This window comes from Astatotilapia calliptera, chromosome 4, assembly GCF_964374335.1.
Source record: "Astatotilapia calliptera chromosome 4, fAstCal68.1, whole genome shotgun sequence".
NCBI classification, from domain to species: Eukaryota; Metazoa; Chordata; class Actinopteri; order Cichliformes; family Cichlidae; genus Astatotilapia; species Astatotilapia calliptera.
The window spans coordinates 30224917-30243850 of NC_137425.1; the positions used below are offsets into that span (position 1 = coordinate 30224917).

The following is an 18934-nucleotide window of genomic DNA, read 5'->3' on the forward strand; positions in this document are numbered from 1 at the left end:
GACTTTTATCGTGAAAGGCTCAGACAGACAAGAAGTGGGAGGAGGGCGAAGCGTCGGGATCGCGCTTCACTCCTATGGTTCTATCCGGTTGGCTGCTGCGAGCGCGTGAGCGCGCCCGGGCGGCTCCGTAAAGAAGAGAAAGAAAAAAAATAAAAGCGCTGATCTCGGCGTGACAGCTCAGAGCTGTCCACGTCAACACACCGAGCGAGCGGAGCGACGGCAGCAGCAGCAGCAATGGATTCCACGTCTCCGGTGAGCCTCTCCGCCGTTTCACCAACTAGAACGGGAACCAGTGTGCTTTCATTTCCAGGTGGATGGGATATTAATGTGCTCGGCGGTTTATATATTTTGGTTAGCAGTGTGCGGGACATTTGTTGCACTATAGCAGTTAAGGTGTTCGGCAAGAAAGGGGGTGGTAGACAGGCGGGAGGGAGGCTGGGAGGGGGGCTTGGGTGCAGATTGTCCATAAAGCAGAAACAGCTTTTATTTTTAAGTTAATGCTAGTGGACTCGGACTGGAGCTGACTGTGGACACGCAGGCCTGGTAACTGTTTGTCACGAAGCTAAAGTCACACTTTTTCTTTCTATGTGTATGTCATATGTACAAATATTATTGCTGATGGTGCTGGCAGCGCGACAACTTCTTACGTTGTGAAGTAAATTCCATTACCGTGGAGCGGCTGACCCACAGCTGTTACACACTTATCCACACAGAGTCCAGCGTGGAGCGCAACAGGATGGCGCTACACGGTAATCAAGCAAAGCTTCGGTTCCTGCACGGATCACGCGTGTAAAGCGGACACTGTAGTGTTTAATGGAACAAGCGGTATGGTTAAAGCCGGTCTGCGTATTTAAATGCCTGCGTGTGTTGAGCATATGTGGACTGACGTGTAGACCAGAGCAGGTGCCACGTCCACTGTTCTCTCTCTCGCTCGCTCGCTCCTCTTTTGCCCTGCGCACCATTTATTCACTCCCTCTCGCCCTCTCTCTCTCTCTCTCTGCGTGTGTGAGTGTAAGTTTCTCTTTCTCTCTCATCCGTGCTTCTCCAGAATACCTCTATCTGTCCTAATTCTTTCTTCTTGGTTTACTCTTTCTCGGCTCTTAAAAGTATGATCTTAGCCTGCTTATCATCGTTTTCCTTATAAAGGACCGTAAATTGCATCATTTTGCATACAAAACTAGTGATACTCCTACACAATGTTTTGCTTTGTTATATATTGTTGAACAATATGCAGCAAAGGCAAAAAGTAGCTTTCTTATGTAATTTTACTAAAGTATTTTAAAGAAACTTTGCATTTTACTGCATGTTACTGTAGAACTTTGGCATTTTTTACATACAAAATCCTTTATTGTCCCAACAGCCCCAACTCGAATATCTATAACAGGAGAAATCTACTTGATAACGAATGAATATCATATAATATAAGGGCTGTTACTTTCAATATACTTATCTATTTACACTTTTCTAGTCAGTAGTTTCTGTGTAAGTAGTCTGTGAGTGTTGAGTATTTTTACATTGTGGCTTTGCTACTCAAGTAATCACCATGTGTACTACAACAAAGTAACTTAATCTAAGTGAAAGATTCACATTTTCCATTCCTTTCTTTCAGCTCTAAATTGGCTGGAACAGCCACAGCACCAAATTGCTGCTTACATGTTTATAAGAGGAATACATTCATATATAGGACAGAAAGCAGGGATAATGTGTTTATTGATATCAGTGTACTATTTTTAGTTGTGTTACAACCATTTTCCACTGGCTAAATGTTCAGAGATCGTGGTTTATATTGATATTGATGTTTAAAGTAAGAATCTTCTACAATTAACTGGCTGATTTACAACTAAAAGTGAGCAATGGAAAAGTAATAGCAAAAGTCAAATATAAAAACATGTATCTCGTGTATAAGGTAGGTCATGTAAAAATGCAACTCTTTAAAATACTACAGATGCCACTGGTTACTGCCCAAATGTTACTGGTATAGATGTTGGCCTACTGCATCCCCATCCATGCACTGATGGATATTTATCCAAATACTTTTGGATAAATGTAACTGTAACTACAATTCTAAATTGACATCCTAAATAAAGTAATATAAGTACATTATTCTGATAATACTCAGAACTGCATCGTCAGCGTATGATTCTTACAATGCCAGCTGTATAATTTGATTTACGTCTAGCTAATGTAAATTATCTGAGTAATTCTTTTACTTTTCTCTTACTTCTTCTCACCATCTTGCTCTTTCACTTCCGTTGAGATTTTGATTATGCGTCTTTCTCAGACTCATTCTTTCTTTTTCCTGCCTCCCTGGTTTCATCTCTGCCCCTTGTATGTGTCTTGCTCCTTTCTCATGCATTTGCATCTTAATAATAGGGTTACACCCCCTATTTACTATTGCATGTCTGTGAAATTAAAGTTACATTTACATGATCTGTTTTTAATCTGGCCTTTTCTGGTTCTTTTCTTTTGGATCACTGTTATTAAGTGGAGTCATTTAAAACAACTGATCCTTCAGAAAAAAAACCCCACTATAAGTTGCACATTTAAAACACTGGGGGACATGGTTAACTCTCAATATCTACACAGGGGATTAAAAATATTAATTAAAAAAAAGGTCAAGTGAAATATTCAGCCAACAAATTCATTTCACATAGATGCTAAACCAGCTAAGTCTGTACTTGGTTAGCTAGCCCAATTTACTGGCCCAGACATGGTGAGAGCTGCTGTTGCTTCTCCATCTCCATCATCATTAGAGCTTTGCTTGTCAATGTACTAAAGGAGTTATTAATAACTCATGTTATCTTCTCAACATGTTGGCCAAGGTGGTTAGCAAGAGGAGACTAATCTATTACAATGATAAATCACTAAACCCTGTTTATTTGTTCATGCTAACTGTGCTTCCACACAAAGCGCAAGTTTTGCAGCTCAAAACTGATCTCAGAGATTTGAGACTGACATTGTAGTCCAAAAGGTGTAGATGAGCCACAAAATATTTTCAAAAGTTTAACATTATAACAGTGTACCAGAACAATTAAATTAAGAGGACAATAAAAGTATCAGCCACAGGGGTAAAATTTATAATCAGTATTGAACATCCGACAACCCTTCAGCAAAAAAGAAACATAATAGATCACCAAACTACGGAGCCCCTCTGATGACATGGTCCAAAAAATAAATAAATTGTGGCCACAAAATACTATTTCGTGGGCACAAAATGGGTATAACGTGCGCACGAAATGCTAATTTGTGGGCACAAAACACTTGACCGATAACCGTGATCCTTCCCAGGCCCTTGCAGTTGGTTGGCAATAAAATCTATCCCGGCGTCCAGGTCGTACTTACGTCTGTAAAGCAACTGGGCTCTCAATAATAATAATTGCTATATAACTTTTGCACTGTCCACTTCCTGCTGTGACAAAACAAATTTCCCACGTGTGGGACTAATAAAGGTTATCTTATCTTAATATCCTGTTTAAATGTCTCTCCGTAATAATGGTTCCTTGCAATGCCAGGATTTTCAAAATGCATTTGTAGCTCATTCCCAGCCTAAAATAAAACTCAATCATACTGTCTCTGTCCATGGTGTATAGGTTTAGCCTACTCTTATGCTTATGTCTCTACACAGCTGTCCAGGAATTGTATCAATATGATGTGCGCACGTTATCTATTTTGTTGCCACAAACGCATAATTCGTTGCCACGTTATACTCAATTCGTGCCCACAAATTAGCATTTCGTGCGTGCGTTATACCTATTTCGTGCCCTCGAAATAGTATTTTGTGGCCACAAATAAGTATTTCGTGGGCACGTTATACTATTTCAAGGGCACGAAGTAGTATTTTGTGGCCACAATTTATTTATATTTTGGACCATGTCATCAGAGGGGCTCCGTACCAAACAGCAAAGAGGTCATTGATAAAGTACAGTTCATTTTTTTTATTAAAATCAATGTTTGACTTTAAAATGAGCCACATTTAGCATTTCCTTTATTACAGCATCAGCTAAAAATATCCTTTATTTTGCAAATTGTGTTCCTACCATGCAATCGCATGGCAAGATGCTGTAAATGGACCAAACTTCAGTCAGGAGAACTGAGATAACCCATCCACAATACGAGGTTAGTCATTAATTTACTGTTGCATGGGCTGGGCTGTAGTTACATCATAAGGTTTTAAAAACTGAGCTTTAAAATGTATAGTGGTAATAAAAACAGAGGCTGACAGTGATCACTGCCTTTTTTTAGGGGCTTGTTCAGATTAAATAGAACAAGATACAAAACATTAAAACATGTTAAAAACACAACAGCCTTAATAAACGCAGAGTAGTTTGGACCCAGAAGCAGGGTTGATACGTCATCACTTAAAGACCGGATACTTAGGGAGACAGTATTTTTCAAAGTAACATCCACATGAATGGCAGAACCCAATAGAACATTGAACAAAGCATCACACTGCCTTTGCCAGCTTGTCTTCTTCCCATAGTGCATCTTGGTTCCAGGTGTTCTTCAGGTAAGTGACATACATGCCATCCACTTGATGTGAAAAAAATTCAAAGATTTGGCAGACCAAGCTACCTTCATCCATCGCTCAAAGGTCCAATTCTGATATTCACATTCCAATTGTTGCCACATTCCACGGTGAATAGGGGTCAGCATGGCATCCTGAGTGTTCTGCGGCCATGATGCTCCAACTGTGTATTCTGAAACCTTTCTATCGGAATCTGCATTACATTTTTCAGCAGTTTAAGCTACAACAGCTTGTCTCTTGAATCCGACCACACAGACCAGCCTTCATTCCCCATATGCATCAATGAGCCTTGGCCACCCATGACGTTGGTTCACCACTGTTCCTTCCTTGGACCACTTTTGATTAGGGATGGGTATTGATAAGATTTTCACGATTCCGATTCCATTTTCGATTCTGTTTAACGATTCGATTCTTTATCAATTCTCTTATTGATTCTTTTAAAAAAAAGGAGAACACTAAAGTCAATTAGCTTAGAACTTTGTTTTATATCTTCCCTTTGAACAAGATAGAAATTTAGGAGTAGCATGGCCTTACAAACCCAACAGTGAGATCTTAAGAGATCCAGCCTATGGCTCTTCAATGGGGTGTCACAGGGTCCCCGGGGAAAAAAAACTGTAAAATAATAAAATAAATATTCTTCTGTAGGAATAACAAAGTATAACATAAATTATTCTGTAGCAATTACACAAGAATATCCAGTAATGTCCCTGCCTACAATTAAATACATTCACTTACCGAAAATCGGGGCATCTGCTGTGGCAAATGGGTGCAAGCCTTTTACCACAAACTTAGTCACTGCTCAAACTTAGTCACATTCGTCTATCCTGGCCTGAAAGGAGACGCTACCGGTAGACTGCAGCGAGAACTGCCAGCATCTGAGCCAGCCAGACTCTGTCTCATCATGGTCACTAAATGCACAGTAATAGCAGGTTTTGTAATAAGGCGGATCGCGCTAACATAATACGCACTGTTAGTTGATTATTTACCTGCCGCATTAACGGGAGAAGACGTGCAAACGTTACCGCTGCTGCTGGGTTGAGATTCACGAGTCCGGAGCGGAATTAAAATCACGACATTCATTTAAGGTCATCGCGTGTTTTGTGAGCAAATGCTTTTGCATATTCGCAGTGTTTCCTCCCTCAAATGAAATATCTACTTTGCAAGTATTGCAAGTTGCCCTGTTGTCATCCGTTCTCATAAAGTATAACCAAACTTTTGAGCGTTTAAGCCGCTTAGGCGCCGTTTCCTGCCAGGTAAATGACGCTCCGCAACGTGGTGACGTCATTCGGGGCGACTGGAATCGATAAGGGAATCGTTTGCAAAAATGGCAAACAATTCCAAGGAATTGAAACAGTGGGAACCGGTTCTCAACAAGAACCGGTTTTCGATACCCATCCCTACTTTTGATACATATTGAAAACTATACACTGGGAACATCCAAGAAAGAGCTGCAGTATTGGAGATGCTCTGACAGTCATCTAGCCACCACAATTTGGCCCTTGCCAGACTCTCTGGTGGAACAGAGGCCATGATGAAGAGTTAATCAGTGTTATTCATATCACCAGTCAGTGATCATAATGTTATGCAATGTGGATATGAAAGACAGGGTCAGAGGCAGATTGCACCAGAAGTTTCAGTATTCAAATCTCTTTCCAAAATATGATTCTTCAGCTTGATATCTGTTAATGAGTTTAAGTTTGCTGTTTATCTAAACATAGACTGCACAATACTTAATAATGGCTGACATATTGCACCTGGACCCTTCAGCACTTAATAAAACTTACTAACTAGGTGACTGCTGAATGTACTCGTGCTTGTAGCCATTAGCAAACTAGCTAAGAACAGAGACATAAGCATATAGGATCTGTTCTCATGCCTGAAACTCATATTTGTTTAATTGGACAGTGGTACATTTGTCTCCTAGTAACTAATTCATAATTCAGTGGCATCTTTACCGGCTAAAACATGTTCTGAAGACCCAATGAAAACTATTTGATGTAACATTTTTTAATATAATATGTATTGGGCTATAGGTTGACATAACCTACACTCCATGATCAAAGATATTCTTTTTATACTTTAGAGTTTCTGGTTTCCTGGAAAAATATTGAGAACTCCTTCTGCACTTGGTAGCAAATAATAGTCTTTATTTTTATGGCCTTGCCTTGTGACTTGAGCTAGCTGCTAGCTTTCCTTCAGTCAGTTGTCAGCATACACCTCACGTGCACTTTGCTAATCAGAATGTTGTTAAGAGTAGGTATTTCTGCTGCATCTTCACCTGCTTCCAGGGTGTATGGAGAAAGGAAAAGAAAGGAGTAAAAAATAGTATTAAGAATGACCTCGTTACATGACAAATTAAAGTAAAAGACTTGCAGTACTTGTCATTGGTTATGTAGTGTTTACCTACAAATGCTATATGCTATAACTACAGTATGTTGGAGTATGTCCGTGTATGTTTACTCATCACTTAAAGTTCAGTCAGCATCAACATAACAAGAAACACGTTTGATCAAATGAAGGATAGACTGAGCCATCTACAGCTTTAGGACTCTGGTTATGTGAGCCTGGAATACTGGACTTTGGATGAGCTAAGTGTCTGGTCTAAGTTCTGTGATACACTCTGACTGTGAATCTGTGCTAGTCAGTGCATAACAGAACTTTGTCCCGGGTCTGAAAAATCATCGCAGGGATGGACAGATAGCTGTCTAGATGTGGATGCAGGAGAACGGAAAATGTATTAAGTAGAAATATGTGATAATTCCCAGAACTGGAAAACTGTAAAACAAACCAGGATAAACAACAAAGATTAAAACACTGAATAAACTGCAGCATAAATTGTAGAAACTGGTTGGACTGGGCAGCTTCAGTGTGTGTAAGTAGATGAGAGAGTATTTAAAAGAGGCTGCTGCTGCAATGCTCTTTTAAGTGTTATCCAGGTATGAGAGGAACAGATGTGACTGAAGCTATGCTATTATGTTCAAGATGTTTCCCCAAGATGACTCAGCGAAGCTAAAATATTTTCAATGTTCTTTCTGTTTATCGCTGCAGGAACCGTCCCTCTACACAGTTAAAGCAGTTTTTATTCTCGACAATGATGGAAACAGACTTTTGTCAAAGGTGAGTTCAATGTGGTCTTTACACAAGGGAAAAAATGGAAGCGCTTTAATATAAACTTTGTTTTGTATGACAAAAATATGAAAGGGAGTACTTTCATGAATAAGTCACAATATGGGACATAAGTTTTATATGACTTAAACATGAAATTTACATTGCACAATAAACAATAACCATTTACTACTGAGGGTAATTTAAATTTACTTCAAAGCCCTGTATCTGAATTTTTTGTACTTTTTTCTTGTAGAAAATGTAAACAGTATTTTGAGGAACACATTAATATATTTGTTAAGATGTGCCTTGATCAGCCTTATTGTTGTCTTATACATCTGCAATGTTTATTTCAGAACTGTTCCAAATAATTATTGCTGTACAATATTAGAAAGAGACCTCTGATGATTAAGAGCAGCACTTAGTGAGAGTAGGGTAGAAGAACGTCCTTTCTTCAAAGCACCTCAATCAGGACCAGGATCAGTGAGAGACAGTCACCTGCTGTGTGTGTGTGTGTGTGTGTGTGTGTGTGGGGGGGGGGGGGGTGAATGAAAAGCGAAGACAGAAAATAGGACAAGCAATGTCTGTAGAGTAAATATGAAACCAGTCAGTTAGCTTACCAACTAACTTGGAAATTTCCAAACAAAACAAAATCTGAGTTTTCAGTGACTGATTCACAAATAACGACTGCCCTGATTATCACCAGCTGAGTCGTCTACCTACAGTCAGAAATAATAAGTGGCTATGGCCGAAGTAGATAAACCTGAGAAAAGATTTCTCAGCTTCAACTTGATTAAAGTAACTAACAGTGAGTGCAAAGGATGCCGCTGATATGTTTGTGTGGGTTAGGGGTGCATTTGATTGAGTTGATTTCATTGTTTGTAACAGTAAATACTAAGTGGTAAAGTTTAACTATCAAGTTTAGAATTTATTAGCAATGCACTATGTAAGTAAACTGAGTCACTCATAAAAGTTCCTGTTTTAGTACTATGACCCAGAGCTTTACCCCTCCATGAAGGAGCAGAAAACCTTTGAAAGGAATGTTTTTAACAAGACACACAAAGCAGACAGTAAGTTCCACTCTCTTCTGTTTTATGTAGATCTGTTCTGGTGTGTGATGCATGCGCCCCCACCCCCACCCGTCGCTCCCTCCCTTTGTATTGTGCTGAATGTTCACAGACGTCTCCAGTGTCCAGACTGTTACACACTCTCTTGTCACTTGTAACCTAAATCACTTTTTACATTGACCTGGTTTCCACCCGCCAAACCATGCTAGACCATTATTTGTGGCAGAACGCTGTAGTTGGTATTACCCTTGTAAAACTTTTGGGTTTTCATTCATTTGGATGAAAAACCTGACCTACCCATAAGCTTTTTTGTAGGATTCCAAGTTTCACCCAACTGATACCTGAGTCTCTACCCCTGGCCTCTTTAACACGTTGCCATTATCTCTCCTTTTGTCCTAATCTTCATTCCTTATTTTCTCCACTTCTGCTTTGTCTTTCTTCTCCCCTTTTATGTTTTATCTATCAGTTCCACTCCTTCCCAACATTCATTTGTATCATTTGTTTCTCCGACTCATCTCCTTCCTCTCTTTATATCAAGTTTCTGTCTAATTGCTTTTCTGTCACTCGTCTCTGCCTTCTTTCCCTCTCACCCCTTTGCTTGCCTGTCACTATATATTTGGCAGTTGTGTCACTGAATAAACTTTATTTTACACTTCTATATAGAAGCAAATTAATAAAGTCATGCTTATGCTAACCCTGTCACGTCTCATTCTCTATCTAGATGAAATAGCTTTTCTGGAAGGCATGACCATCGTGTACAAGAGCAGTATAGATCTTTTCTTCTACGTTGTGGGAAGTGCTCAGGAAAATGAGGTGAATTAAATTTTGTCTGCCAATAAAGTACATCTGCAGTAATAAAATTAAAATTCATTGTGAATATGTTACGTCAAGTTTATCTGCATATGTTTTAAAAGGAGCTCAGTCATTTTTGTTCAAATGTTTACTCACATAAGCGTGCTTTTATTTTTTTATTAATTTTTTTAAATTTTATTCTGCTTTGTATTCTGAAGGCAGAATGGCATGTGTTCCATGTCACCAGACGGTTTCTTGTTTCTTCTCAGCTCTTAAACAACAAATTCATCCAATATTATTTTTCACACAAATCACATAAGTTACAGTAGTAACCTCTTAACAAGAGTTAGGCTCATATCAATATTTTTTTATGGAATTCTCAGCTGTAGGCACACAAGACAGTTTAAAGGTAATTACTTGTTGTTTCTAAATTCAGTTGCCTGCTCTGGTGTCACAGAAAGGTTGCATTTCTTATGCAGCATTCTCAGAGTCAGATTAATGTTTCACTGACATTAAGACAAACAGGCAAAGAAAGCAAAAAACAAAAAACCTTGAATAGGTCAGCATGTCCACTGGACACTGAGCCAAAGTAAGAATGAACATTTTAGGAATATAAGAAACAAAGACAGTGCTGGGGTTTTCTTTGCTCTGTTAGAACGTTGTTGGGGGTTATTTGAACTTTAATAATTCAGTGTTAGAAGTAAAATACTCCTTAAAGTTAATCAAATGAAGTCAATTGTCCAAATTTCTAGAAGACTATAAAATATTATATTATATTATACATATTATAATATTACATATATATTAATATTATATTATATATTATATTATATATTATATTATATTAATATTATATTATATTAATATTACTATATAATATAAAATAAGACTATAAAATATATTGTATTTTGTCTACAATATATTGTAGACAAAATACAATATATTTTATTGTATTATGTATTATAGAAATACATAAATATAATATTTATGTGTTTCTATAAATACTCTTTGGTGCAATGCAAAAAAAAAAAGTAAAGACGGAAAAAAACCTGGAAAAAGTTGTGTGTTTATACACTACAATTGAAAACTTGGCGATACCTTCACATAATAATGATTTCTATTGTAAAATGCTAAAGATTATTTTCAAGGAAAAATAAGATACTCCATGAAATCTACTTAATTAGTCTAGTAATTGCTCTTCAAATTGAGGTGCTTCAGGGCAGTAACATTTACCATAAAGGTTCAGTTAGCTACAGTCTCTTTCATTTGTACAGCCTGTGGGATTTATGGATTTTTTTAAGCTATTTTCAGGGATTGTTCTATATGTTGCAGTTGTGTGGAGATTATTTTGGGTTACAGCTTGGTTGGAAAGTTTTAAACCTATAATGATTAATAAAAGAACACTTCTCATGAGCAGCATATTCACCGATATCACAGGTGTCGAAATCCAGGGCTCGAGGGCCGGTATCCTGCAGGTTAAATGGCTAAATGACCTCCTCAACATGTCTTGAAGTTCTCCAGAAGCCTGATAATGAACTAATCATTTGATTCAGGTGTGTTGACCCAGATTGAGATCTAAAACCTGCAGGACACCGGCCCTCGAGGCCTGGAGTTCGACACCTCTGACCTATATACTTTGCTAAGCTGGTATATGTTGAATGTGCAGTATTTAGCTTATTTAGGCCATGAAATCTAATTGATTCTGCTTTAACATCAATTTGCATTGATTTATATCTTTGTATCTCATATACTGACTTTTCTTTTTCTTGGTAGCTCATGCTGATGTCAGTACTTAACTGCCTGTTTGACTCCACCAGTCACATCCTCAGGTACCGTCTTCAAAAAAAAGTTTTTTGTTTTCAAGAAAAAGAAAAACTGCATAAGTGAGTGGTTTCATTGATATTTTGTAATGATGTTTAGAACAATACAGAGGTAATCAGAGCCCAAATAGAGAAATTCACAATCTTCTTTTTCAGACTTTTCTTCATGCAAATGAATTAGAGCTTTTGTCCTCCATGTAGCCTCAGTAGCATCAAAGTGTTATAATAAATAATGTGAAATATAAATAATTATATTTAATAAATAAATTAAACTAAATGACAAATAGTACTCCTTTTTCATTTTAACCTGTTAAAGCTCATATCAGAGTCCCTCACTGTTTATTGCAACATTAGTCAAACAATGATGGGTATGGTTACTATGGGAACCAATGCAATAGTAATGCAGTGTGTGAGTAACTGAGACTAAGGAGAGATTGAGCTATTGTGAGGGCAAAAAATAAAAATAAAGCAATAATGGGTTTTTAAAAAGCCAGAAATGTGAATACTTTAAGTTACTTAAGTTAGAGGAATAAAAACTTTAACTTAAAATGATGATGATCATATGAGATCCTAAGTAACGTGTCTAATGACGCGTGTAATTTTTTTATTTATCCTGCAGGAAAAATGTGGAGCGGAGGTGTTTATTGGAAAACATGGAAGGAGTGTTTCTTGTTGTGGATGAAATCATTGATGGGGGGTGAGAGAAAGAAAAGTTTATCCAACTAGAATAGTCAATATGAGTTCCTTTTGATCATTTTGCCTGATATTTATAGGCAAAATGATGATAGGTATTTCTATTATTAAAATAAAAAAATGTTTAGTATGTAAAATGCCATGATCCCATAAGCAATCCCAGTCCTGCTTATACAGAACTCTACCCTTATTGGTTGTTTTTCCTGTTGCCAGGGTGATTCTGGAGAGTGATCCACAGCAGGTCCTACAGAAAGTCAACTACAGGGTAAGATTTCTGTCAGTTATTCCCCAAAACCTATTGTATCAGTATAACCATTGGAAATTCAAACAGAAAACAAGTGTGTTAGATTGTAGAAATACAAATCAATGCAGGTGTTTGGTCTGATTAGAACGGCTACATCAAGATTTGCTGTAGCTCCCTTTAGCTTTTTTGACTTGCTTCTTGCCTTCTCTTCCCTGTTTTACTTTTCTTCCTGTCCTTCTCCCTCTCTCTCTTCTTCTGATTGGTGTCAGCTAATGTCAGAGCCAGCCTATGGCTTCGTCCTCTTTGATTACATCACCGGTAACCTAGAGGCACAAACAGACAGGAGCCAGCTGCTGTAGACAGACAGACAGACCGAGGGTGAGAGAGGAAGAAGGCCAATGTGAAAGATAGTGACGTGGAGAGAGAGAAAGAGTGAGTGAGTGAGAGAGTAAGAATGAATGGATGAGAAGGAGTAAGACTCAGTGAAGGGAGGAAGGAGGAATGGGCAAAACAGAAAAGGTAAATGCATGGTGGGAGAGCATGTGGACTAACATGTTATTTTTCTATACTTGATAACTATGACCTGCTGGTGGCGCTAGAGTAACACTGAAGACGTCATCCAAGTGAAAAGAGTTAGTCTCTGGGAACTGTGTCAATCAGATAATTAAAGTGAATGATTGCATACCAGACGGTGCTTGCCCTGAAGCTACACCACAAGCATGGCTACAAGCTCCACTATGAATTGTGACTGGTTGAACTGTTAACTAGCACTGTTTGAATGTCACTGGGTTATAGTGTGCTATTCTTTGTTCCACAGATCTAATGCACTGTGTGTGTGTGTGTGTGTGTGTGTGTGTGTGTGTGTGTGTGTGTGTGTGTGTGTGTGTGTGTTAAGTATTTGACTTTTTGACTTTTTTTCATGTCATTTTGATTACAGGCGGATGAGAACCCATTAACTGAACAAAGCGTGGCTCAGGTAATACACAAGCAAACAGACTCTGTGAATATCATTGCCAAAGCTATACACACAAACATGAAGGCATCACATGCATACACAAATGCAGTTCAATTCAGTTCAGTTTTATTTATATAGCACCAATTTGCAACAACAGTCTTTTCAAGGCAGTTTTAATTGTAAAGTCAATCCTTCAGTGGGTCGGAGCTGTTTTAGAGGCACTGGAAGGACATAAAGGCATTTAATAATGTCACCCCCAAAAAAGCTAATGCTCTATAACTGACACACCACAATGAAGAAAAGGAGGATAACCATTAGTGGCAGAAGAGGAGATTCTCTAGTTGATGTATCAATTGCTTACTGAGCAATTACAATTATGTTTTGAGCTATAACAGACAATGCCTGACCTCACATATTTCCAAAGTTTTAGTCACATGGTAAATGGACTGGTTCTTATATAGTGCTTTTCTACAACTTGCCTCATTCACCCATTCATACAAGCATTTTAATGCTTTTTCTGCTAAAGTGCTTTATATCTGACATTCATTCATGCGCTGATTGATGCATCGGAGAGCAACTTGCGGTTAGTTTTTTGGCCGAGAATATTTGGCATGCACATTTATTATTTATCTTGATTGATGGACAGATGGAGGAGAGCTGAATACTAAACTCAGAGATCATGTCCACTCGTGTGTTTTCCCCATTTACTCAAATTAAAAGAGTTTTTGAAAAGATTATAAGCTATGAACGTTCATACCTTGGTTGACATTCTCATCTCATTTCCATTAGTTTCTAATTATGCTGCCTGTACATGATGATAGAAATTTGACAGCTTGTAGATCTTGACCAATGCAATGCTATTGACTAAACACAACTTGCGGTATATCTTGACTCTAACGTGCATCTAACGTTTTTACGTGATCAACACAATAGACACGCTGCACATTAGGCTGCCTTTAAATGCCATACTGAATCAAGGGCCTTTAAATTTGAGCTTAGTGCGCCACCTGCTGGCCGATTTCTCACTGCTGTAATTTAACCTCTTCTAAGGACTGAAAAACAGTTAAAAGATAAACCAGTAAAGAACATACAAGAACAAGCTGTTGAAACATGTAGATTTTGAAAACATTAACCCACTGTATTTATTTAGTGGCAGTAGAACAAAGATGTGTTTTGTATTACGATTTTGTTGCGCTTTAACATGGTGGCATGACTTCACATGGTTGTGAGCATAAGCTCAGCCTGCCCTCTAGTGTTTAAACAGTCGTACTGTAGCACCATGCTTTACTGTGCAGGAGTTCTCAGTTATGTAAAGCATTAGAACCACTCTACCTTTACTAAACAGACTTGTATTCTACGGTAAGATACTTTTTGACATTATATTGTAATGTAAAGGGTAATACTGGACTGTGCTAAGGTTTCAAAAACTTCTGTAACACATATATGAGAGCAACAGAACGAGCAGTGTTATAACTAAGTTACTATAGTCTAAACCCAATCTTTTCCTAAAACGAACTATTTCTGATGCCTAAACCAAATACATATCAGAAGTTAGAATAAACACATTAAATGATATATGTGCATACTACACAAAGGTTGCATTTTCTGTTTGTTTATAAAGCAGTTGTCATTCATGTTTTGTTATTATATAATTTTCTTTCATTTTTTTTACTTTTGCAGGTTTTGCAGTCAGCCAAGGAGCAGATCAAATGGTCTATACTGAAATGACTGAAAACAAATCTGATTTTCCAAAAAGAATGTTTCCAGTCCCAAAGCTATTTTACAGGGCCAAACTGAAGGGATGGATGTTACTGAAGTGATGGCCAATAGGCTGCCTTAGGTGTGTTTTTTGTGACATTTTTTTTCTATTGTGTGTGACAAGTATTTAATTCATTTGGGAGTAAACATAGCCCATATGTGGAGGTGCCATTTAGCAAGCCAAATGACACTTCTTATTTTATTATCATAAGTAATATGCAGGCAGCTATCCAGTACCTGAATTATCAAAAGAAGTGCAAGAGATTGGTGGAACAACATTGTTCTCAGTCCCACCGAACTGATCGTGGCTTCTGGCTTTCTTTGAAGAGTTATGCTCCCCCCCCCCCCCCCCCCCCTTTCACATTGTGTGTGTGTGTGTGTGTGTGTGTGTGTGTGTGTGTTTGACTGTGTCAACAATATTACAAAGCCAAATTAATTTCTATTACAACACTACAAGAATACAGAAGGTAATACTAAAAGTTTGTTGTATTGAGTTTCAATTGACTCGTTACACTCATGATTTCCATAATGCTTCTTTGAAGCCCAAAAGCAAATGCAGTTATGTTTTATGACACTAAGAAGGCACTGTGGTACAGATGCAGGAAATCTAATTTAAGGAAAGTCTGCACATGTGAATGAATTTTAGAACCAATGGGAGCTTAAAAAAGATAAAAATAAATAAATAAAAAAGTGCACAGGATCCTGTGGCCAGAGTTACAAAGAATATTGTCTATTCTACTGTTGTGATGATAATTAAAGATTTTAAAAGACATTACATGTTTTGTTAGTGGAGAGAAATATGGCCAAAGAGAAACTAATTATTATTTTTACATATGAATGTTGTTTTCTCTGTCTGCAAGAGAGATAATAAAACTATATTTGTCCTGGTTTCAGATGGTCTGCTTAGCCATTATATATTCTTGTACTTTTATTTTTACTTTCAATTAGTTCATCCCCGTGGATGCCGCATTTATTTGCGTTCAAAAGTGTCTAACATAATGAATATTAATAAGCACTCTAAAGGACTTCGTTTGTGTGGGCGTGGTCTGGAAAATTATTTGCAGAAATCAGGTGACGTCAGTTGGCACGTGGTTAAACTCACCGAGCCAATGGTTCGTTATGGGTTTATTTTCCGATGATATTATTGGCTGGCTGCCGCACACGCCTGCAACTCATCGGAGGGCACAAGAAATCAGACGAAATCCTTAAATTTAAGGTACAAAGAGAAAATTAATGTTTTTATGTTATTACCAGATTATTTATTATTTTGGCTGAAATTGAATTATTATTGATATCCTGAAATAAAACTGAATAATACTTTTGAAATGAAGGTTGTCTTTTCTTGATTTTCACCAGTGTTTAATCGTAATATTTGATCGTAGACCTATTTGATGTATTACTTCATAGGTAATTATATTTAATGGTTTAAAGAGTAACAATGCATTTAAATAAGTCATGAAAAATATATTTCCATGCATTGTATTGTTATTTTTTGATTATTTATTAATTTAGTCGAAGAAAGAGGTAAATCATTTATAACAGCATCAGTAAGATTCAGCGTGATAGCAGCTACTCTTATTTAATTGATCCTTGGTGAAGGTGCAGCCTGAAAATAGGTGGAATAAAAGTGCATGCAATCAAAAAAAATATTAGTATGGATGAAATATTAGTAGGAATTCGACCGAAAAATGTTTTCACCATATTGAGTATCTTGGTCTGGCTGACATAGAGCGACAGAGAGCCATTGACTTTCACACCTACAGCCCATCTAGAATCGCCAAGTTACCTAATACATCTGACAAGTCTGAATACTAGTTAAGAATGATTATTAATATCCATTGTACCACATGTGTAGAAACGAACATGGGGTCATAGAGATGAATTTTGGAATAGAACAGAAAAGCCCTTTATGGTTATTGTACATGTACAACAAAATTATGGGTGCTCCAGGCCAACTGTGCTTGAGTAAAAAATATGAATACTAAAGACATAAAGAATAAATAGGAAACAGAAAAATATATATACAGTCAAGAGGAATATATACAAAACAAGAGAAAGACAAAAAAAAATGATAGAATGACAGCTTCTGACTCAGTTTTATTAATAATTAATTGTCCTCTCTTTATTGTCAAAATTGATGCGTTTAGCATGACATTGCTCTTCTATGGTTTGTTTCTGAAATATGGCAAAAGTGGGCATTAAAGGTCTGACTGAAATAGTGTCAGTCAAACAGATGTACATTATTGGACATATCAACAGATGTACGATAATATAGTATATATTATAACACAATATGGTACTTATTCTCTTTCACGAATGAATTTGAATGAGCCCCCATCCTTCTTTCCACAGATTGTAGTTTCTATATCACCTTGTTACATTATCCCACTTTAAATATTTTCTTTTTCTTTCTTTCTTTAACTTTCAGTGGGTCTTTCAGATCACTGTGGAGGAATTCTGGTCCATTCTTCTTTTCAGAATATTTGTAATTCAGCCACACTGAAGGGTTTTCCAGCATCGGAAGTAAACTGTTTTTCACGCACTGTACATATATGAATAAAAATACAGTTAGAGGCATGAAAACTCACTTCTTGTCTATTTAGACAAGAAGTGAGTTTTTCATGCCAAATAACCCATTAACCAAATGGTTAATGGGTTATTTGGCATGCTGATACTCTTCTAACCTCATGAAGAATAAAAGGGGATCCGTTGAGTCATCTGCAGGTGCAAGATCAAATGGACCCATGACGCTTGCACTTCAGGCTAGGTAATTTATTATGATTAGGCAGATGACCCTGGCTAATAGTTCATTTTGTTCAAAAACGCTTTAACAATTTAGATTTCTGCTAATGTTCAAACCATGTTACACATGTCTGTGTCTCAAACAGATTTTCAGAAATCAGTTGTTGTATGAAATCATAATTCATATTTTGGAAACAGATACGTATCTCTTAACTTTGAAGCTTCAAGGATTTAAGATAGTGAAGGTAGCTAATTTTAAATACCTGAGGTCAAACATCCAAAGCAAAAGATTTTTCACAAGAGCGGTGAAGAAGAGAGTGCAGGTAGGCAGGAATGGGTGGAGACAAATGCCGGGTGAGATTGGAAATAGGCAGAGGGGAACAGGATGACATGACAATGAGCTAAGAACAACTGAGGGAGTAAATATAAATTGGGATGTGGCCAAAGTGGAAACACCTGTAAAAAACACAGAGCTGAACTAAATCTAATAATGAGACATAGGAAGTAAGTATAAACAAAGCACAAGCACAGATGACTAACAAAATAACTCATGAAGAACTAAACAAGGGGACATCACTGACAGATACTAAAGCATAGACGGGGAACACTTGGCGAGACGGTTTAAACTGAAAGAAGAAATATAATAAGCTCAATAAGTGGAACAAAAGCACAAAGCACAATTAATAAGAACGAGGACTATAACCACTTCACCAAATTCAAAAAGAAAAAGGAAATGACAAAACTCAAAACAGCAGGTCAACAACCCAGGGACCATCACGCACCATTTCCCATTCTCATACAGTTCCTGCAGCAGCTTAAGTTTGCCTGTTTGACAGAAGTGGGAAGTAACAAAGTACAAATACTCTACAATATTACTGTACTTTAGTAGAATTTTCAGGTATTTTACTTGAGTATTTCTTTTTCTGACAACTTTTTACTTTTACTCCCTACATTTTTAAACAAATATCTGTACTTTCTACTCTTTGCATTTTCAAAACAGACTCATTAGTTTAGGTTCAGCAGTATCATCTATAGCGTTTATACACAGGAGTTAAAGTGACCGGAAGGAGTACTTCAAAACTCTAGCTAGTGCAAAAGAATAGGAGGAAGCATGAAAAGAATGACGATTTTTAAGTGTCAGGTAATTTCAAATTCAATGTCAGCTCAACAAACATCAGCAAACACACAAACTGTTTGTGTGCAGTTTGTCTCACAGTGTGTTGCAGCTAAAGA

At 37.3% G+C, this 18934-nt stretch overlaps 1 protein-coding gene across 2 annotated transcripts; it reads left to right on the forward strand.

The window, feature by feature from the left end:
* Positions 1–97: 97 nt before the first annotated feature.
* Positions 98–16285, forward strand: copz2 (COPI coat complex subunit zeta 2). 2 transcript variants are annotated; one of them, XR_003272282.2, is made up of 10 exons: positions 98–252; positions 7574–7642; positions 8616–8700; positions 9419–9510; positions 11263–11318; positions 11929–12006; positions 12216–12267; positions 12516–12624; positions 13184–13222; positions 14882–15852. XR_003272282.2 is itself a non-coding variant. In XM_026165939.2 (9 exons), the coding sequence occupies exons 1-9, from the start codon at positions 235–237 to the stop codon at positions 14927–14929; spliced, it is 537 nt and encodes a 178-aa protein (XP_026021724.2). In that variant the 5' UTR covers positions 102–234; the 3' UTR covers positions 14930–16285. The 2 variants fall into 2 exon arrangements, 1 of the variants encoding a protein (XP_026021724.2); XM_026165939.2 differs by lacking the exon at positions 12516–12624 and having other exon boundaries at positions 102–252; positions 14882–16285.
* The last annotated feature ends 2649 nt before the right edge of the window (positions 16286–18934 follow it).

Coding starts and splice junctions, on each gene's coding strand:
- copz2 (XM_026165939.2), top strand. Junction 12,007..12,215: donor GATGAAATCATTGATGGGGG/GTGAGAGAAAGA, acceptor TCCTGTTGCCAG/GGTGATTCTGGAGAGTGATC. Junction 12,268..13,183: donor TACAGAAAGTCAACTACAGG/GTAAGATTTCTG, acceptor TTTTGATTACAG/GCGGATGAGAACCCATTAAC.